This window comes from Accipiter gentilis, chromosome 30 (genome assembly GCF_929443795.1).
Source record: "Accipiter gentilis chromosome 30, bAccGen1.1, whole genome shotgun sequence".
In the NCBI taxonomy this organism is placed as follows: Eukaryota; Metazoa; Chordata; class Aves; order Accipitriformes; family Accipitridae; genus Astur; species Astur gentilis.
Window position 1 is genome coordinate 16695114 of NC_064909.1, and position 22924 is coordinate 16718037.

The 22924-nt window shown below is 43.1% G+C and overlaps 1 protein-coding gene across 1 annotated transcript in view; it reads left to right on the forward strand.

Annotated features, from left to right (window-relative positions):
* The first annotated feature begins 821 nt into the window (after nucleotides 1-821).
* ALK (ALK receptor tyrosine kinase) overlaps nucleotides 822-22924 on the forward strand; it is a 318128-nt gene continuing 296025 nt past the window's right edge. Inside the window, exon 1 of the mRNA XM_049833894.1 lies at nucleotides 822-1072. Coding sequence (XP_049689851.1) covers nucleotides 973-1072 — 100 coding nt within the window. The 5' untranslated portion in view covers nucleotides 822-972. The remainder of the gene's footprint in view (nucleotides 1073-22924) is intronic.

Here is a 22924-nt window from a genome sequence, read left to right on the forward strand (position 1 = left end):
CATCCCCCAGCCCCGTACCTGGGGACCGCGCATCCCCCCCCGCCCCCGTACCGGGCGGCGGGGAGACCGGGGGCCGCCGTTCCATTTTTTTTCTCAATGAACGAGGCCCCCCCGCCGCGCGCCGCGTCCCCGCCCGCCCCGCCCCCGGTATATTTGCATAATGACGGCTGCCGGGGACGGCATTGGCTGCTGGCGGGCGGGCTCGGGCGTGATGTCAGCGCTCGCTGGGTAATGCCTGCGTTGTGGCGGGTAGTTGGAGCCGGCAAAGCCCGCGCAGCGGCGGCTCCGGGCGGACCGGCCCGGCGGCGGCCCCGCGCTCCCCGGGCGGACCGGCCTCCGTAGCGTGCCCGGCCCGGCGTCGCGCTCCCCGGGCGGACCGGCCCGGCGGCAGCGCTCCCCGGCGCCGCTCCGCGGCCGCCGGCCCCGCGGGCGGCAGGACGGGGCGCGGCGCCCCGCGGGGCGGCTGCCGCCGGCCGCCGCGGGCGGGTCATGGCGGGGGGCAGGCTGCCCGCCCGCCTGCTGGCCGCCGCCTGCCTCGCCCTGAGCTTGGCCCCGGGGGCGGCGGGGCCGCGGGAGAGCCCCGGCCTCTCGCGGCTGCAGAGGAGGAGCCTGGCGGTGGACTTCGTCGTGCCCTCGCTGTTTCGCACCTACGTGCGGGAGCTGGTGCTGGGGCCGCCGGGGCGCGCCGCGGCGCGGTGCCGCCTGCGGCTGGACTGCGCGCCTCTGCTTCGCGCCGCCCGCGGGGGGCCGCCGCGGGCCGCGCCGCTCGCCCCCCCCGGCGGGCCCTCCGCGGCCGGGCGGCGGCTGCGGCGCGCCAAGCAGCTGGTGCTGGAGGTGGGCGAGGGCAGCCTGCGGGACGGCTGCGCCGGCGAGCCGCCGCCGGGCTCCGGCGGGGCGCAGCTGGAGTTCAACCTCACCGAGCTCTTCGCCTGGTGGCTCCGCGCCGGCGACGGCCGGCTGCGGGTGCGGCTGATGCCCGAGCGCCGAGGCGCCCTCCCGGGCAGCGAGCGCGGGCTGTCGGCGGCCATCCGCGCCGCCCGCCCCCGTCTCCTCTTCCACGTCTCCGCGGCAGGTGAGCCGTGCGTTGCATGCCGCCCCCCCCTCGGCCGGGCAGCGCCCCTCGCCAGCTCCCGCTGACCCTCCGCAGCGTGTGTCCCCCGCCGCGCCCCCCCCCCGGGACACGCGTCCGGCCCCTCCGCGCAGCCCCGGTGTGGGCGCCAGCCCGGCGGGTGCGGGAAGCGCAGTGCCCCCCCCATCCCGAGCAGTCGCGGCTTCCCTTAGCGGCTTGTCCTGGAGGGCTGCGCTTTACCCGTGCGAAACGCATCGAGGGGCTTTTGTAGGGCCGGGAGAGCTATTTGGACAGCGGCGAGGGATTCTTAGGAAATGCCAAGAGTTCGTTTGTGCCAGACAGCTGCAAGCGAGACCCAAAGGTTAAAGTGTCACTGGTCCAAGGACAGCAGGATCAGCTTCTTTAAAACTTGAAAAATACCATCCTAGAAAGGGAAGCTTCCTCAAAGTGCTGCAGGTGATTCCAAGGTTATGTGCAGGCAGACATCGGGGAACGGCACAAACATTCGAAAGCTGGGGCTGACCAGCAAATTTGTACGTTGATGCTATGGTGTTGGTATCAATATTATTACTCTTCTTTAAACATATAAGGTAAAGGCTTATAACAGACAAACCTGCAAGAAGTAGGTTTTCCTCTGAGTTTCATGTATCTGGAACTGAGTTAATTTCTGTCCCTTTTAAAATCACAGAGGATCCTTAGCAAGCTGTGCTGTATCAGCTACAGTAAGGCAAGAAGTTGTACATCTGAGGAGGCTCGTGTAGCGCTGGTGCTTCTGTGAAGAGAGAACCTGGCTTAAAATTTTGGTTCTGGACAGCGGTTACCTCCTATCAAGTCTCTGCTTTGGGCCAGTGATCAAGAGAGATTTCCATTCTGTGTGTGTTGTACCTTTAACACAAGCTCTGATTCAGGCTCTCCCACTAAAAGAATATAATACCTAGAGGACTGTGGGGCCGTATAATTTGTCACAGTGAGTTAAGTTAGGTAGCTTTTATGAAGCTGTGTAGAAGTCAATGGTGTGTCCCTGAGTAGCCACCTACTTAATGGACCACAGAATATACTTAAGTAAATTCACAAGAGGTGAGGCAAGTCGGTGCTGGGCTTTGAATACAAAGTTGGAGTGACTGATTTTTGATGCTCATCTGAAAAGCTGGGCCAGCAATCTGAATAACTACAAACTGAATGCATCTTGTTCCTTGCTGCCTGAAACGAAAATCAAAGCAGACTGTCAGAGCAGGCTGGGTGTGAGTCAGTCTTACACTTGGGGCTGAAGTGAGATACCTGGGCTAGCTGTTCCTGTGTCAGTTCCAGCAGGGATAACGCAGAGGTACTGTCTACCACAAGGTGGCTAGGTGAGGCCAACACACCCTACCTTCCAGCAGGTCTTGCCTTGCTACATTGCAGTAAAAAAAGAATAATTACTAAAAATTAAAGACACCAAAACTCACCGTCTCTTTTTTCTGTCTGGGGAATTTATTGTGAGTAGCAGTTATTTTGCTTTACAGATGTCTCTCTTTGGCAGTGAAGATACAGCCTTAGCTTTTAATGCCATCTTGACTCTGGTGCTTATAGCAACAGGGGAGCTGGGGGGCATGCATTTGTTTTGTTTAAGGATGGAGGTGTGTTTTTAACCTGGGTGAAGGGTATACATGTGAATTAACAGGTGCTCTGATCTTGTGAATACAACGCGGATGGAGCTTTAACCAAAGTTAGTAAAACCCACAGGCTCTGGATGTCGTCTGTTGTCTCACTGTTGAGAAGAAATACATGCTTTTCCAGATAGATAAGTAGTAGTCAGCTATGCCCCTGTAAAATCATGTTGGAAACAAGGCGCTGCTGTTTTTACTGCAACACAGTTGTGCAAAGTCAATCATAGAGGTTGTAGGAAAAGGAGGAGCAGAGGGAGGGAATATGGACCTCATTTACCTGTATCACAGTAATAACTTCTAGCAGCTGTTCATAATCTCCTGCAAAAATCCTAGTCTCTTCTTGAATTCTACACCAAGGTTGCTAATGTCTAAGTTGTGTCACTATCAGATTGCATCTCTGCTTTTTCAGCAATGACGCCTTGGTGTAGTTACACTGTTACATGGCTTTGCACTGGATTTGTAACGTGGGTTTGTTTAAAAACATTAAAGATCCATTCTTTCTACTTTGCAAAGGTGCTGCCTGTGTGAACACCATGTGTCACTGCCATGCTTAAATTTGTGCCGTGTAGCCGTGCCGACAGCAGGATGTGCTGACACAGTGATAACAGCATGAACAGCATCCACCAGCCCAAGTGTGCAGATTCCAGCAATTATTAACACCATTGCAGCTAATGTGTATGGGGCTTAACTAAAGCCCTTCCTAAGGCAGCTAAGCCTTTCCTTCATTGGTTAAGCTAATTGGAAATGGATTTCAAACAACACAATCCTCCCATCAACAATGTAAAGCTGCTTCACTTACGTTGACATACTTAGCTTTTTCTTTTTCTTTTTTTTTTCTTCTCTCCTCTGCTGGAGATGCCCAGGATTGCCATACTTCCCAGGAAAAGATAGAATTACCTTGCTAAATTATTTTTGCCAAGTTATCCTCCATGTGAATGGAGAATGAATTATATTTTAGGCTGAGGAAAAAATTGCAAGGGGATGAATTCCCATTGACCTTAAGGGTGACAACAGAGTCCTGTAAATAGTGCTTTATTCTCTTTAACTGTTATGCTCTCTGATACTGGCTCAAAGATATTTAACTGGAGAGAATCTTCTCCCTTTTTAACAGCATGTTTGCACAAAGCGTAAAGCAATTTGTCTCAGTGTGTTACTGAACAATTAGAAAAGGATGTACTTATTGGACTGCTGTTTAACAGACAAACCATAAGTTCACAGGGATTTCTACAGCGCTCTCCTGCAAATACTCTCAATGACAGATTTCTCTCACACACTCATCCTCATGGGAATAGAACATCCTGCAACAAAAAGCTTCCATTTAGAGAAGCTGTGGTCCTCAGCCCATCTACCATTTCTGTGTCAGCTTGGCCTTTTCAAAATTGGGTAAGAGAGAATTTTCCTCTCTTGGAAATGCTTTCGGAATTAATATTGGAGGCTTCTTCCCCCAGTGCTTCTCTGGGCCAAAAAGAATCAAAATCATTTCAATCATCTCCTTGGAAAAACATACACCGAAAAATGCAAATGAAGGGAGGGAAGAGCTCAGAGAGGATCACAGTGCTGCAGATCTCCCATATTTTAGGCAAACCTCCCAACTGCCAGGTTGCTGTTGACTTTGCTTTCATTGTCTTTGGTTTTGACTGGGAATTCCACCCTACCTCCAAGGAAACCTTTCCCAAAAGAGTTTAATCAAACCCAGTACATTGCCATGGGAAACTGAAAGACCAGCGAACCTTTCTGTGAGAAGAGTCCCAGCCAGTTTTAGTTCCTGTCTTAGAGGATTTGCTGTATAGTGTTGAAACACAGTGGGTCTCTGTAGCAGTGCACTCTCTGGACAGGTTATTGAGCTTTCTTGGGAAAAAATCCTAAATTGTCTCTGTATAGAGACTGTCAGTTAAAGAACTGTCTGAGCATCAGCACTGATTGCCCCTTGCATGACTGATCTGCTGCTGCTGGGCTAAAATTCCTCCCAGGACTTGTAAGATCAGATAGGGTAGCGTGTGTTGTGCAGAGGTCTTGTGGGGGCCTTCTTGGCAAATCAGTCCCACAGATAATATGGTAGGGGTAGGCATGGGATTGGGTTAGTCCAAAGTGAACGCTCTACGCTCCCATGGGCTCCATAGTGATCCAGAGCCCTTGCACCCTAACTGTGCATTGGCGTGTGGATTTTTTTCATGTTAGCTTCACAGGTAACCAGTCCACTCACAGCAGGGAACCTGAGCCACAAATGTTGCTAAATAGGTTTCTTGTGAGTTTACTTAGGAAGTTTAATAAGCTGAAATAGCCATAAAATAACTTCCCATGAGAACTAATTGCTACTTATATACGCAAAGGTGGGAAGCGTATGTTAAAAAGGGGCATACAGGGATGAAAATGAGTCATTTCTCCCTCTAAAGGTCAATGTACTTTCATTCATGAAATAGATTTAACATTCCAATTATATTTTTTAAATAGCAATGCATAACTTTTCATCCTCTGGCTAGGCGAAATATTGCTCCTGCGCTGTGGCCTTCATCTAAAATTTTATTAACTTGCCACATGTATTCTCCCTGCAACTGTATGCATTCACTACATACCAATGCTATTATAATGGTGAGGCAATTAAGCTTTACATCTTTAGGGTACTGCTACCATGCACCTGAACTCATTTGCAGGAGGAACCCTTTGCCTAAAGATTAGAAAGAACTTCAGACTAGATGAAAATGTGGTTTTGAAAGTGGACATTTTGTAAATGAAAATCAGAGCTCCAAGTTGAAATCTGACTGTAGTAAAGTCTGCAGAATTCTTTCCACATATTTTAGAAGTACCAGCATTTAATCGAGGTCTCTTAGTTATATTTTTCTTTTGTTATTTTTTGGTTTTGTTTTTCTGCTTTCAAAGAACAAAGTTTGGAGTTGTGCCATACTGAGCAGAAAACTGGTAAAAGTTACTTGCTTTCCTGTTGCTCTCTGTTTTTCTCTCATCCTCAACTGTATGCCACATCTGAGATCTGATCCTGCTCTTCTGATACATCAGTGGCAAAACTTGGTGAATAAGACTGAAGCACTGCAGTAGGGCTTCTGAAAGGTTTTCATTGTAGTGCAAGTGGTTTTGCTCTTTTCTGCTGGGGTTTTGCGCTTTGCCTCAGCTAACAGGCCAGCTTTGTGAGTCCAAAGCTTAAGGACAGGCCTGAATTGCACTTGAGTTTACTCTAGACATGAACTACTGCAAATTGAGGTTTTCCTTTTCTACCCTTGAGTTGTGATGGGTGCCAGTGTGCTGCATGCCAATTACCAGTTGCTAAATTACAGTGAATCCTAAGTGTGCTTAGGAGCATCTTTCCCAGTCCCTCCTGCCCTAAGTATTAGGTCTGTAGCACCTCCCTCTAGACCTCCAGTCACTGGTGCTCTCCAGAAACGTGGATTTAGTGAGTCCGCAGTGCCTCTTCATGAAATGTAAATGCCCCTTGAAGAGGAAACTGATTGCCTAGTGGTGGGTTTGCCTGGCTTCGTGGGCAGCATGATCCTTGGTCCTGCTGCTGGCCTGCCTGTTCATCATGTCCAAGTCACTTTCCTACTCCATCAGCACCAAGAAAACTCATAGCATATGACTCTCTTGACTGATGGTGCCTTGTTCGTTATTTCTATACTGACCACAAAAATTTAGGGCTTTGTAAATTTGTTGCCAATTATTTGGCAGATAATGTTAGAAATGATGCTCAGTCTTTGAGTGGTTCACAGAAAACATGGCATGATCACTATTCCACATGGTTTTGCTTGGACCAGAGTTACATGGTGTTGCTGATCTTCAATGGGAGTCAGGATAATGCGCAATGTGTTTATGATTTCTAGGTCTGTTTTCTGCAAATTTTGCTTACTTTTAGGCTCATTGTTCTTATGAATGTTCTTATTCATAAGTGTGTTCAGTAAAATATCCATAAACAAACACCAAAAGGGGCACAAGTGTCAGTTTATTTATTTTTTTATTTTATTTGAATGAACTCTATGGCACATTTTAAAAAGATGTTTTCTCTAAACTTGCTATGCTTTTATTTCCCCATCCTTAAAAATGGGGAATAAATACCTACAGCAAAGAAGTGCACTGGGAGACTTAAGTGCTTTATTATACAAATGCAGAGACATTCTTCAAAATCAAAGACAGTTTTGCGGTGTCTGATTGAATTGTATCCTGAAGTAATCTGGTCATTTGGCTCACTGCACATCTCACATGAACATTACATGGTAGGAAATAAAATCTGTGTTTGTGACAATGTTTGTGAATTGTCCCCAAAAAAGTAGAAAAAGTGAGGGGAGATTGGCAGTATTTAGCACTTACTCACAAAATTCCCAAATAAATGAGCCTCATCATAGTAAAGAAGGTATCACCTTTTCAATATATCAGTGCTAACTCATTTTTGGTGATGGTGTTTTGGGAGTCCAAGTTGTGATTTTCTTCCTAAGCAGCAGCAAATTCTGCATTGTGCCTGGACATTTCCTGTCTCTGATTCTCATACCAAAGCATCTGCTTGGGTTACCCAGAACTAGAGTACTGAGACTAGGAGATCTACTTTTTTGGCACAAGTGATTTACCTAACAGCAAACAGCAATTTAGGTTGCCTGCTTTCCGAATCTCTTTCTATCCACCAAGCCACAGCATCTGTTTCCTGAGAAGCCACTTTTGAGCTCAGTGGGGCTGCTGAGACTGCAGTGCTGAGCTGAGAAAGGTCCTTTATGAAATGTGCCACATTTGTCTTGCTTCTCTAATTCAGAAAAATTTGGTTGGAGAAAAATGTCATGGAAGCATAAATGCAGATTTGATAAGTCTGACCTTTCTTTTCTTGCGAACAATAAATGTCAGAAAGCTTAAAATGACAAGCTGGAATGGCTGGAGGTTATTTATGTGTTTAAATATTTAGGCAAGAAACACATTTTGAGACTAAAGTCTAATTTACATGAGTATTTTGATTTATGACTGAGGCGGCTGAGTAGCTTCATGGTTGTCACTATTCTGCTTAGCATGGCTACTCAGAAATTCCCTGTGACAGCATAGATAGGACTTAGATATCTCTACTTGCAGAAGCTATAAACCGTGTCAGTTGTAGTGAAGGAGAATCATCTTCACTTGTTAAGTCATGTGGGATCTATGACGTGGTTGAAGTGTTCTAGCTGTATCCAGCAGAAAGAGCTGGTGGCTGTCTGCAAACAGACTTCAGACGTGCTTCTAACAGCAGATCTTTTAAAGAAAATGGTAAACTATTGTACAAAGAGGGAATCGAGCATGGAAAAACAGGTGCTGAATGTAAAGTGATCCTTGTGGTTTGAAAGCACGGTATCAGTTAATATTTTGCATTTATTTTTCCTTTTGCCAGAGAACTTCAGTGGGTAGCTGCAAAGGTAGCTGTAAGAATTGAGTTCTACTTTGACTTCCAACTTAATTATCTTGCAGTATTGGGTCTGTTGTCAGTGACTATGGCACAGAGTAAGCAGGGAGGAGGAGAGAATCACACAAGGAACTGGACTCAGAAGAGGCGTTGTGTATACACAGCTCTTCCATTGACATGTGTGATGCAAAATACTTCCCTTTGTGGCAGACACTTCCTTTGCAAAGCAGGGGTAGTTTTGACTGCTTGTGAACTCCATTGGTAAAAGGTGCTATTTTTTGTGGATTACTAGTGCTTTTACTTTCTACGAACCTCAATAAAGCAATAAGGTGCAGTCTGAACTCTCAGATTTCTAAGGGAAAAGCTAAAACAGCCTACCATATTGATTTATTCCCATCTCTGCAGTGCTAATCATAGGACTGCTATTTCCTTCACTTCAGTGATAGCAAACTTCTGAAACTTAAAAATGCCATCAGTTTTGTTTGGTACTATGAGACTGAGTTTCTGTTTTTTTGAAAAATGATGAGGCCTGCCTTTGACTATTACTTCTTAAAGTCAAATGGTCAAATGTAGATTTGCAATTTGACTACTTTGTGAGGCTTTAGCCAGGGTTACCTGTAGCCCCATGAAACATGAGGGAGAGTGGGACAGGCTGTGGTTCCTCTGCCTGTGGCCAGCTGCAGCTGGGCATCATCTCCATTTGCAGTGAGGAGCTGCAGGTGTTGGCTGCTGTTGGCTAGTGGGTGCTGCTGAGCAAACTGAGTGCTGGTTGTCCTGGGAATGGAAAACAGCGTGGAAACAGTGGGAGAAGGTTTGTCCTTTATGGTTTCCTACTTAAGGTGTCAGAAATTTAACACGGAATGGGGGATTGGGGATTGTTTTAAACTTCAGTGGCCTGCCTGTTTCTTCCTGCATTACAGATGGCAAAGTGGAGATACTAGGCAGGAACCTTTCATCTAGATGTTTCTAGAAATGTGGGGCATCCCATTTATAACTTGTCTCTAGCAACTCTTAAGTTCAGTTTGCAAATTTCGAAAGTCTTTCTGTGGTAGTCCAACGTTTACATCAAGGCAGAAGAACTGCCTTTCCTGCACAAACAAGGGTATATGCTGAATCTGTTTCAGACTGGGGTTTCCCCTGTAGCAGTGCACTGTGAAGAAAGAGGTGCAGGCTCTTTCTGCTAGCTTCTCCCCATTTTCTTAGTGACAAGCAACTCTCTCTGGACTCATATCTTACAAAACCTTGTGATGAAAGAAAACCCTGACTCTATCCCTGAGTTACAAGCTGGGCAAAGGGAGAGAAGGTTCTGCATGAGGTGAAGAGCAGAGAATGCTTGGTGGTGAGTGTAGGGGGAAAAAGCAGGGATACTGCAGTGGTGAGAGTGGGAGTACAGTGTGATACGGCCATGTGTGGATTCTTGTGCTATGTATTTCCTGATGTCTGTTAGGAAGAGGTAATACTAGTCTAAGTACATACTGAATGATGTGCATCAGTAGGCATATAGGAAATGGCATTTCTCCATATGTCATACTCTTTCTAGGACTTTTATGTTATTGAAGATTTCTTTCCAGCGCAGTTTTGAAAGCTCGCCTGGTACTTCTGAATGCAGTCACTGTCACACCTGTGACATGCAGCTGAGTACCTGTGACTTCACCTGCTAGAAATCTGTGGTGATCCTTCAGAGCTCTGCAAGTTGCAGCAGACCTCTACAGCTTGTACGTTGGCATTCACCAGCTTTTTCTACTGGCCTGTTAAGTAATGGGCTATCTCAGATGCATCAGAATGTCTGGGCTTTTTATAGCCTCTTTCATGTTAGATTCTCCAAGTACTTTAAGCCTTGTCACCCTAGTGACAATGCTTAGCATTATTATATCTATTTTACAGAGAGATCATAGAAGCCAGGAATGGAAAAAGCATTATTTGATTATGTTAGACTGCAAGTGCTGAATACAGTTTTCTCATCTAGAATATACTAAATAGTGATGTCTCTCTCTGCTTCAGCCAGAAGGCCAAGAAAGAACAAGAAATTTGAGTTGAGAGGCTCGGTAACTCACTGGAAATACTGCAGCAGTTATTGGCAAAACCACCTTCAAGTCTTCTCTGCTCCACACTGTGTTTGTGACACTTGTCTTTCAAATAAATCTGGTTTTGTCACATTCCACACTTACAATATTGTTTGCTTTTTGCTTTGGGGAGCATCTGTGATCTGCTGAGCCTCTCCCTATCTTCAGACATTGTGCTGTGGCCTTTCCGTTTGTAGGGCATCGTATATCAGCATTAGAGAGCATGATGCAATGGTTATTTCTGAGGGACATTTCATTATTGATGCTAATTAAACTTGAAACTAATGAGAAAAGATTACTTTTCAGGGCTGGAGAGGAGGCTGGAATAGTTATTATAGGTTAATTATTCTTCTAAAAGACTTGGTTTAAGTAACAATTCATTTTGTCAACTTTTTTTCTTACATTGTACAAGAGCCTTGTTTGAAGAGGATTTGAAATATAATTGCTGTATTGACCTCATCTAGCTCTCAATCAGTAATCTCCTTCCATCAGCAAAAGGTTAATAAAATCTTTAAGGAAAGGAATTCTGTGCCTTATGTATGTGTAGACGATTCAGAATAGGTCTCCCTACAAGTATTTCCTATTACCCTTCTGCATGATTTCCTTGGCATACTTTTTAGATTTGAAAAATGTCGTATTCCATAAAGCTTCCAAATTTAATGGTTGCTTTGCAAAACAGGTGCACTACAGAAGCAGAGAGTGAATCTAGTCAGGGCTGGCTTGAGAGTTGGCACATAAGTCCCTTTGTTTTTAAAGGACTAGAGCCTGTGGTCAACCTTAAAAATCTCTCCTCACTTTACAGGGCACTGGGGTGTCCATGTGATGATTAGTATTTGCTGAGTAACCAAGGCAAGGAGGAGATGAGGCTCATTTTACATAGGAGCCAAGGTCTCTTTCTCACTGGGAAGCACTATGGCTTTTGGCAGGGAGGACACACACTGCTCCCCTTTGCTCCTTCCCAACTCTCATGTTTCTTCCTCTTGGCTCTTTGTAGAGATGAGTAATGGCTTTGGACTGTTGCAATACTGTACTGCAAAAAGGGAAAGGGAGAGCTGGATTAATGATATTGTGAGTGTGGAAAGCTGAATAAAATGTTTGTGGACAGGGAGGATATCAGTCTTTATTAGCTGTAAATGTTAGGGCGGCTTACGTGCTCCATTAACCAGTTGCCTGATGCCTTCTGTCAGGGCACCTGCTTTGCAGATATGGAGCTCTTGTATTAACGTGAGGGCTGTGAAGGCAAAAGTCCATTTTTGAAGGTGATGCTGTGAGCAACAAGGGCTCAGTGGATGGTGGGAGGTTGCAGCTTAGGAAAGCCCCTCAGTGCTGGGGTGATTTACCTACTAAGTGCGCATTACAGTCTGAGGTGCGACATGTCTTAAAAGGGCAGCATTCACCAGTCCTGAGTTCAAGAAAAGAGTTACATCCTCCGTATGGGCGGTTGTGTCAAGTTCAAAGATAAAACATCCTCTGAGTAATCACTCTTGCCACAGGACTCTGCTTAGGCCAGCTCATAGGATTTTGGATAATATTTGAAGTGCCGAGTCCCTTTTGTGGTTAAGTTTTTAAATCACACAAACACTGATCAAAAGCTCAATGTTTCCTTCTCTGCCTTGCCAGCCTACTGTCCTTTATCTCCTGAAACAAAGCGGCATTAACTTTTAAGATCTGATTCAATAACATTTTATGGATAATAATTATGACTGATATTAAGCCTTCAGCAACCAGTCTGTATGGAGACGTAAGGTATTGAGGTTTATTACCAGTGTAACCTATCTTTTTACATCGGTTGTAAAGCAGTATCAACTATACTGATAAGAGGAAAAAGAAATATCAATGAACTATTTGGCTCTGCTTCTCTGCAGGGTGTTCATATACTTGGCACTTAATATTGCTAGCATGGTGGGAGTTTGCTGGTGAAGAGTTTTTGTTTACAAAATCTGTTTGCGCAACTGCAGAGTTGTGATGAATGAATGAGTGAATGAATGAGCTATAGCAATCCTGCGCTGGGAAAAGGAATCCATTAGTGGATAGACCCTGGAGACCAATTGATCATCCTTTCCTTTTTAATAAGAAGTGTGTGAATTCAAAGTTTTCGTAGATGCTATTTAGAGACGAGTGCCACAACTTCCTCTGAGGCTTATCCCAATAATGGAAGTTCTTGAATGTATAAAACTTCTTTAGACACCCCATGTAGAGATTTTTTATTTTTATTTTTTTCCCCAGAAGTTTCCCAGTTTCCCTGATCTTGTTGGGACATAGTTGTGTGTACACATGTCATAACTGTTTATGGAAATGGTCCCTGAACCAAAGCGAAGACCAGGTTGAGCAGAAGAAAGCTCTGGTAGTTTCTAAGTCCTGAAGTGCTGTGCAGAGTGGTCTAATGTAAATTACAATATGAGAAAGGAAACTCACCTTAGTTTCCATACAGGGTTATCACGGAAAGTTCTCCTATTGTATTGGCACTGAAAAAGTCACCTGAAGGACCCAGGACTGGGTCCTTGCTCAGCTGAACCTTGTGTTGTTCATGCATCATTAACTGTAACTGTACTATATAGTTGCCTTTTTTGCCTTGCTCCTCCTCATAACTTTCTGTATAAGGAAATCTACCTCCCTGGTAAGTTCAAATAAGATGCTGTCTGCTTGTGTCCTTTTTGCCTTTTTGATGGGAAAGCAGAAGGGAATTCTAAAGTGCTCTGGGAGCTACATGGAGGCCTTGCTTTGACATCTCTAAATATGTGAGTAATGGGGTGCTTAGAACTGATTTTACGTGTGATGGATGCTCAACAATAAGGAATCACAAATTGTGGGCAGCAGAGCTTGGAGAGGAGAGCTGCTCAACAAGATTAATGGGAAGGGAGACCTTTAGTATAATGAAAGACACAGTTCAGGCTTGAAAACAGGCAATGACACACTAGATCGAGTCTTGAGGAGTTGGACAGTCAGGTTCCCTCTGCAGGCAGTAATGCTGTGCATTTGTAGAGCCCCTTCCTAGGTAGGAAACGCAGAACAGCTGTGAGACAAATGCACTGTAATTCTCACTTCACCCACAAGTGAGTGCACTGGTACACTAAGGGATTGGATTATCTGTCAAGCTGGGGATAAGGATGTTGAAGGAAACTTAGAAATTTCTTTTTGTTCCAAAAAGTGCAAGCCAATAAGAAAAACAGCATGAGACTGCAGTAGAATATAGCTGGGTCTGAGCACTGTAGGGTTTATTTTGCAACCAAAGTACAGTGCTTTTAAGTATCTCGCTGAGCGCTTGGTGTAAGGTTGAGGCTGAAGTCAGTGAGATCCTCCTTGGATCTCATCTAGCCAGATTTTCCTGTGGAGATGAAAACTCATGAGCTTAGACAAATCATGTGAGTGAAATGTAATTAAAAACAAAACAAAAGAAAAACCTAGTTTCCTTTCAATCAGATTGTTAATAAAACTTTAAAGGTGTATTTTATTGCTAGGGGTAATATCAAGTTTAAAAGACAACAAGTATCTCAGTATTTTTATTGGAAATAATAAAAAACCCCAAAAAGTGAAAGTGAAGCTCATCTTTCCCTTCCACTGTAAGTTGCAAGCTGTTATTAACTCTGAATATCATGACTAAGGGGGTATGAGCAGGGAGCAGAATTAGCAAAATGTTACTGGAGCTGGCTACAGGATCATTGTTATGACTGCAACTGTTACTCTGTCTCTGACAAAGATAATAGTGTGTGGAAATGAAGCCAGCAAACATGTAAAATATGTCTAACTATAGAGGACAAACCAGCAAATAATAACTGGACTAGCAATCAGATGTAGAAGGCCCTATCTGTAAGTACAGTGGCTTGAAAGATGGCAATGCTGGTAGATAAACATTAAGAGGACTATGAAGCTGAGAATAAATAGAGCAATATCCTCTAAACAGTAAAGAGCTGGAGCATAAGACCCTGGAAAGACATTCAGGACTTATTGCTTGAGAAAGATTCCTAAAGCTGTCAAGCAGATGTGCAGCTGGTAAGTAGATGACTCGCTGGGACGTTGACTGAAATGGTAGAAGAAATAAATCAAAGGGGATTGCATTAATGTAACTGAAAGCAGTATATTACTTTGCTTTGAAGTATAGCATCCTGTGCCTGTGGAGAAAGCAATGACTGTCATCCCACAAGAATGATCAAACTCAGTGGAGACAAGTCCCAGATTTAGGCTGTAGTATAGGCAGGGGTTTCTCTTCTGTGCAGTCATAATTTCCAGGTTTTCTTGAAGGCCTTGGACTAGAGTTTGATGGGAGGCATAAGGGGCTGATCCTAAGCCTACTGAAGCCAATGGCATCTTTCCATTGTACATCTACTCCACTCTCCTGCTCTCAGGTATGGCCAGGCTGGGCAATAACCACCTTTGCTGCTCTTTGCTATCAGGCCATGTGCTGTGTGTGCACAGGGAGACACAGCACACCTTGTTTTTTGTGTCAGAAAATAAGAAATAGAAGTTCTTTTCAATCTGGCATTTTTTTTCAGCACTTAATCTAGATGATAAGCAAAAGAAGACATTGGTGCTAAGTTTAGTGATCAAAACAGTATTGTCTGTGCTGTCCTTATACAGGCCAAATGAGCACGTGAGATGCTTAGAGCCCTTGTTCTTGAATTCTTATTCTTTTGTAGAAGGGGCTTTTGGGCATAAACTGTTACACTGTAGCATGGGTGTTAGCCATGAAATACCTCTGGCTGTAGTGAACTCTTAGACCTTTGGCATCCTATGTCTGGGTTTTGAATTGAATGAAAACAAGGGAAGCATCAGCCCAATAAGGGGAATGAAGAAGTAAGAGTATCCTAGTGCAAGCAAAGGGAAAAATGTCAGCTCTCCAAAGTCCAGTGACAGGAGGAAAGCACTTGTCAGGCTTATCAGAATATACCTAAAGAAATGGAAGATTCTGGTAGTCACCTCTTAAAAATTTTATATCCACTGTTTATTAAGCATTGCATCTCTGAAGACATAGTTTCAAGTTTTTTACCTTTACTTACAATGAAATTATGTTTGATTTATCCCAAGGTTCTGGACAGCAAAACCAGACCAGATGGGTCTCCTAACTGAGGATAAGCACCCCTCCCCTTTTCCACCCTGCCTGTGCTACCGTGGTCATGCCTTCATGGTAAGGCACTTTTACATGGTATCCCAGACTCAAAATTAAAAAGGTTAACAAATTTGCCCTTTCTGCCCCAATAAAAAGTGCTCAGTATATGCTACTAACATTATTTAAAATACCCTTTTTGTCACTTAAAAGTTTGAAAATAAGTTATTTTAAAAAATAGGGTAAAAGGATTGGAAGGGGGGGAAATGAGGCAATATACTTTCTGTAAAGAAAAAGTCAACTAGAAATGTCCATCTGAACAGAGAACACTTTTTACTCAAGAAGGGACAGAAAACGCCTTGTTCCTGCCTCTAAAATCTGTTCCAAAGTAGCTGTGATAGTCAAACCCATCTGCAAAGATAAAGAGCTGAAGTATGATCTTGTCTCTTGTCATGTCTTTTTTCATCACTCTCATCCCTTTCCCCAGAAGCACTTAGGGATGGTAGAGTGGGGTCCAGATTTAAAAAGCTCAAGGAAAGGAAAAATAATATGAAGGTCAGACTAGATTATATTAAAGTCACATCAACAGAATTATCAGAAGGAAGAGCAGGCAAAGTACCTAAAACATAATGAAAACTCTTATCCAAACTAGTTTACAACTAACATGGAAGTGCCTTTTAATCTTCTGTGTTAGTTCAAGCTAGAATAATTCAGAAATATTTTTTTTCCTAGTCTCTAAACCGGTCCATCGATTGTTCCTTTGGGGTAGGATCCTGTGAAACATCTGTTTTATAGTTTTGATTTCATGGCAAGACCAAGACTTCTCTCTCACGGGTGCGCTGTGAGCCATCTTAGACAGTATAAACTTGTGTTCTGCCTCAGGATTTTCATGCTGATCCTCTAAGAAGATAAGCTTTATAAGGTGATTTTTGAGCTGCTCCAGGCACATCCCTAGTCTAGCAATAAAAGCCTGGCTTTTGAAATAGCTTTGAGAACATGGTTTTCTGTCTAGAGCCTCATCACTGAACTCCCAACTCTGGTCACTGCTTCACTAAAGTCTGTCTCTGGATCCTCATGGACACTTCCATTATTCTGGAATGATCACTGTGTCTCTTGAGAACAGAATCCTGCAAGGTCTGGAAGCAGTTCTGTTTTCTGTGGGTAAAACACAGGTATATCTTGCCTCTCTGTAGCATCTGTTGTTGGTACAGATTGCTGGGGTCACAGGGAGTTTCAGCTGTTCCTTTCAGTGCCTGTCCAAGGACAGGGAAGGTGCTCGACTTTTGGAGCTATGATTTCATAAAGGCTCAGCTTTGAAAATCACCTCTGTAAAAAGTTTCAGGTAAAAGGCCTTCTGGATCAGAGCCAAAGCTGGAGCTGCAGGGGGGCAAGTTCAGCTCTAGTGATCTGAATCTTACCTGCCTTAAACGTGGAGCCAAGTGGTTTTTTTTTTTTTCTGGGCAAACCCATTTGTCTGTTTTTACCAGAAGCTTCTCTGTTAAAGCCTTTTATTCCTATCTGAGGAAGCCAAATGCTGTGTTATGATTCTGTACTACAGCAAATGGGAATCCCTTCACAAAATGGCCTCTTCCTCCAACAAGTGTGATTGTGGTGGAAGTTGTACCTCTCTGTGACGGACAGTGTCATGACTTGGTCCTACGCAGGTCTGCCTTGATGCGGCTATCTCCGCAGGTTCCTTCCCAAGTCCTATTTTTTATATTGCATTTCTTAACAAGTAACTCTTCTCTCAAAGGCACTCCGTAAAAGCAGTGGGCTGCAGTTCCTCCAAGTAGCACTAAATCTGTGACAAACCAAAGGAGGTTCCACAGCAAGGTGATAAACTACTGGCTTGTCAACTTTTTTGCTGGCTAAATGGAAAATGAGGCAGGCAGCTTTACCCTTTAAAGAGGAGAGAGATAAGGGCAGTTTCTGTATTTCACAAACAGCCGTGATCATCCATAAAATGAAGAGTTACTTGTTTTTTAAACTGATGTCTCAATAGTGAGGGACTCCATTTTTCACCAGTATACATGCTTATTCCTGTGCTATCCAATAACAGAGGATACTTACTAGTATATTAAACAGCTAAGATTTCACCTGTTAATGATTTTCCTTGAAATGCAGTTTCAACAAGCATTTATAGTTGGAGCCGTTGAGGAGGTGAAAACAAGTAAGACTGACACCCAAGAAAATGACAAATTTCTAGTGTTGCGAGTGGTGGAAAGTGAAGTTTTGTAGCAGTTCAATAGTCTTTCACAATCCTAATTTTTCAATAAAATAATGACATCAACAAACCTTGCAATCTTGCTGAAGTGGTAGGGAATAGAAGTGAATTTGGCTTCCTCCTAAGGCGTTATGCTGAATAGGTTGTGCTATAATCTGTGTCATTGGGGAACATCTGTGATACTGCACAGAAGATAAGAAACTCAGACGTCCTGTTTTCTTTAGTCTTAGAACGCTTCATGTAGTTCACTTTGCTCTTTTCCTCTCTCTTTGGGGTCCGATGTAATTTACCTGTTAGTTCTGATAAATGCGTGCCACTACCATGGGTAAAACCAGCAGTGAGTCACAGCCTGGCGCACCTGCCAGGTGAGCACTTGGCGATGGGTGGCATTGCCAGCGGTTCCACCGTAGCCCTATGCTCTGGCAAGTGAGCTTCCCCAGGTCACTAAAGCTCCTGTGCCCCAACTGGAACTGTATGTCTGTAATAAAAGGTCAGCTGAGCGGTACCTGAAGATAAAATAATGGCTTTCCTCTAGCTGGATGAGATATGTGAAGTGCAAACATCTATACTATTACAGTTTGTCTTAGGAGCTGCAGGTCAGTTTCCTGGCACACCAGAAACTTTAACGAGTTTTGTCTTCACAGTTCCAGTACAGATCCAGAAGTCCCTCCCAACATCAAACATTCTGTGATCTGTGACTCCAGATATCATCAAATAGGATTTGGCCAGGCTTTTTTAGGGCAGCTTGAGCTGTGCTGTGTTACCCTGCGATGCATGTTCTTAACTGTATTATTCTGTCTTTTTGTGAATGTGATACGAGCATCTTCGCTTGGAATACTGTGCTTAGATTTATGGTACTCTGCATATGTGATTGCTCACCACGCACATCAGCAGAGTAAAGCAGTGTCTTTTATTAGGAGCGTGACAGATTTTTGACGAGATCATCGAATCCCAAGTCATGCTTGAGTTCTCTAACTGTTTTAGGGCATGGCTTGGGTATCCGGGTGTTGCACAGGACTAGTATTTGGCTCACACAGAGACAGCAGGTCAGCCTATTGACACCTGTCCGCTCTGTTAACAGACCAGTGAACCTACTGCTGTTTAATATTTGTATGATAATACAACACAGTTGAGAACTGAGTTATGAAATGCAGGTCACTCAGTAGATGCAGTGATCAGGGAGGGAGCACAAGGTGACAGTGAAACAATTCAGATTAGCAAGCAGGGGCATTGCAGCTGTTTCTGCTCTAATTGCATCTCTCCAGATGTTCCTGTGATGTGTGGTAGAAGCCAAGCAGTCTCTAGACATAAGCGTATTTCAGTGTTCAGCTTTCCGAACATTTTTCTGTGGTCTGTAGAGAAGAGAGAATTTAAGGACCTAAGCCATTTCATCTTCTGTGCTGTCAAATAAACTTTGTCATTCTGAAGTAACATTTCCTGGGTATATATATATTATTTTTTTTTAGATTTCTTTTCACATTAAGATCAGCAAAAGCTCTTTCTGGGAAGCCTGATTAAAAATGCAGTTCCTCCCAGGAAAGAAAAGAAAATAACATTTTCAGCATCAAGAGAGATCACAAAATTATCATGAAAAAAATGAAATGAATTTTGAAGATTATGCATTTCAGGAGAGTAGGTAAAAGTGACCTCAGGGCTTTCTGCTGTTTGTAAAGTAGTTTGTGGTTTTTTTTTTTAATAGACAGCTGCTAAGAGTAGAGGTGACAAAGCCTCTCGGAGACAAGAAGTGTCCTGTATTGGGTTTAGCTTCAAGGAATTGATGAAGATAGCTAATTTCTTGTGAAATTTATCCTTGTCTGTGTATGTAAAATAATAATTAAAAAAAAGCCACCACTAAAAAACCAAACAAAAACCCAATAAAAGCCATAAGAATCTGCTGTTTCTTTTCAGCTACATGCTGTTAGCATTGCTGGGAATGCAAACACAGATGGCTTCCAGCTCTGTTGCAGACCTTTGCCTCCTAGGATCAGACTGGGGCATTGGCAAGCCAGGCTGTGGAAGTACAAACATTGCTTTCCTATTTTGCTCTTTTGAGCCAGGTTGCGTTCCTCTGTGGTGGTATAATTAATCATAACTGCCTGCATTCTACTTGGGCCTTAACTCTGTTAAGAAAATAGAGAAAATCTCAGGAAAAGGAGTAATTTCTCCTTTGGCCTTTTTGACATTTTACAAAGGGTATAGAAGAAAGGATTCCAGTGGCTTCAAATGTTACCTTCTATATTGCATACAGCCAAAATCTTTCCAAACAGCATCCTTTTTATAAATATGTTTCCAGACCAGATCTTTAGAGAAAAATGAATCTGGCAAGATATTCACCATCTCGTTTTGACAGTCTGAATTGTTTGCAAGACCTTAGCATTGAACGCTTCTCCAGCTCTAGTCTAACCTTCATCTGTAACCACCCCCTCTTCTGTTTCCTCCTCAAACATCCTTTCAGATACATATACATTTCACAGGAATAGAAAATGTTTATTGATATTAGCAAAAAATAATGATGCTTCCCCAAGGCCCATGTTTTATCAATAACTTTTATAAAGTGTGTTTTGTATCCTGAGGTGTGTCTAGCATTTCAGCTTGGAGCAATGCGTTGCATACCTGGGAGGCAATGGTGACTGTCTTTCCAGTGTCTTTCATCAATCATTTAAGATGAGTTGTGTAAAATCCAACTGACCCTTCTATAATAACTAGGGGCAAATAGCTTTGAATTGTCATTTTGACAAATTTTGGAGTATTGGCAGTGTTACGGGTTAAGGAGCCAGGCATCCAAGCCTTTCATCTGTCAGTGTCATTGTGAAATACCTTAAAAGAACAGGGGGAATGTGTCCTAGCGATTCGATAAATCTTATCTCCATGAATGAGTGGATTTTGCGTCGTTTCATAATCTACTGAACTCTAATAGCCTATATCCTTTGCTTCAAAAATAGCTGTTAGAGCAAGGTGGTTGATGAGTCTGTGTATTGTTTTTCTGCAACCCCTTAGATTTTATTTTTTTTTTTACGTCAATGAATGACTTTCAATGGTGAATGCTGAAGCAATTATTGACCTATGTGGTACACACATGGTTTTAACAATTTATTGTGCGATCAAACCTAATTTTTTACTGGATGGATGCACCATCAGTCTCTTCCCCATGTTTCTCTGTAGGATATCATACCAAAGGCGGGCAGAACACTTTTCACAACAGCATTGCAAGTAAGAATTCAAAACTAGGTGAAATAATTTTTGTTATATGTGTTACCAAATAAAACACTGGTTTTAGCATCCTGTATAATGCCTACCATGTGGTTGTGTCCTATACTGATAATTTAGTGCAATCTAAGGACCTATTGTGTTTTATCATTTTCAGCATTGACTATGTGTCAGTTTTAGCACAAATTAAAAGTTGAGTTCACGGCTTCACATGCCATAGTTTAAATGAAACACAGATAACAATGATACTTGAGATGAAAATAAGTTTCAGTGATAAGAAAGGACAGTTCATGGAAGCCCAGTGGCCTTTTTCTACTCACTGTAATGGGATTTCACAGTGCTTTGAAAACTAGTCCCGCTAAGTAAATGACCACTGATGGGGACCATTTTTCAATTGCTGCAAGATAGATACTTAGCTCTGGTGAGGTCTGACTCTCGCTTGGCCAGCAGATGGGGAAAGGAAGAGTGGAAACAAGAGGAGAGAAGGTAGTGGTGTGGCCTTGATGTTAATATGTGTTAGACTGTCATGCAAGCTCATTTCCCAGACACGGCTTATTTCTAGCAAAATGGGAATGGATAGTACTGCAAATGCCAAAAACCAAGTTCATGCATAGGAATGCAATATGAAAAGACCCTGGCTTCTAGCTCAATTGTTTATAGGGTATCAGATTAGGAAACAGCCCCTTATTTGAATTATATTAGGAGTATCTAACTCTTACTAGACCATTAACTGTTCTCCATAATCTCATGTAGGGTCATCATGACCACTCTTCAGTATTGAGGCCAGGAGAGCAACGTCCTTAGGAGATATTTTGTCCCAAAGAAGTTGCAGGAGTTGGGCAGGGGACAGTGAACAATGCAGGCATCTGTGTAAAGAGATTTGTGAGCAGATGTGATAGTGCAAGAGTGACCTGCTGGGCTGCCAGGTAGGAATGAGTTTCTATCTTGGTTTTTGTTTCTTTTCTGTTCTGGAGAGACAGTAGAGCCAGGGCTCATTAGTAAGCTTCAGACTTACCGTGCTTATATTTTACAGCTGCGGTACATGTTCTTGTGCTGTGGGTGGCAGAGGTTTGCAGGTGCTGCCTTGTATTTGAGGAAAGATCCTGATTCTCCTGAGCATCTCTATATAGCACTGATGCAACAGGATGAGTATCTTCTACCAAAGATGAGGTTCCTCCAGTCTCTGAAAGCCTGGACAAACAGTACTTCCTCGATACATACCTGGACAAAAGATCTGGGACAAAAAATAGAATCTTTGCCAGGAAAAAAAAAAAGTACAGCACTGTAATTTGAGAGGAGATTAAAGCTGAGTTTAACATAGCTTCATCTTAAGCCAATGTTAATTAATATAAACACAACTATGTATATTTTTTGCACTAATTCAACTTATTTTTAACTGACAGCTTAGATTTGTGTGACTGTTTTCAAAAATGAGGGTGCCTAGTTTGATAGTGAATGAGAAGTTCACAGAGTAACTTAGTAGTAAAGAGCAGATTGACCTGTTATTTTGAATACAGTGCAAAATAGGTTTGATGTGAGAGAAATATGAAGAGGCACCAGCAGTATTCTGACAATGCTGATGGATGGCAGGTGGCCACAAGCCTGACTGCTGCTTTTTGGTTGCTGCTAGTGATTCGCAGGCAGGTGGGTGAGAATGTTAAAGGCCTGACATAAATGGAGTGACAGATACCCTTAGTACTTGTGCGTGCAGTGCAATGACATGTCTTAAAATAGAGCCAGCTGCATGCATAATTAAGGAGAAATAATTGCAATGCACTTATGTAAATTATCTTGTGCTTCTTCTCTGCTCCCCCCCGCCCCCCAAATGTTTCCATCAGGAAGGTCCCCTAGTCAAAGATTCACCTGATCAGTGAGAAACACTAGATATGTTTGGAGCAAGAAAAAAAATAGTTGTTGTCTTTAAGAGAATAAGAACAACATAATATGAGAGAAGTATGTGGCTCCAAAGTATATAGAGTCAATGTTGGCAATTTGGCAGTTTGTTATAAGAACAAAAATTAATTTTAGAAACCTGCAAGTGAATTTAGTGATTCTGTCATTCTCGCTGTCTTGTAACTCACATAAATATCTCATATTTCTGCTAGCTGAAATTCTGCCTACATAAGCTTTTTTCATTCAGCCTGTTAGAATCATTCTGGCAATATATAACTGTGAATTTAACCTCGTTTCTGTTTGTACTAATTATAAGTTATATTGTAGTTTTACTTTTCTTTGGGAGGAACACAAAAACTCTATTCCGTATGTCATGGTTTTATATGTCTCCCGGATGACAGTTCTGGATGCATCTGGAGTATTGT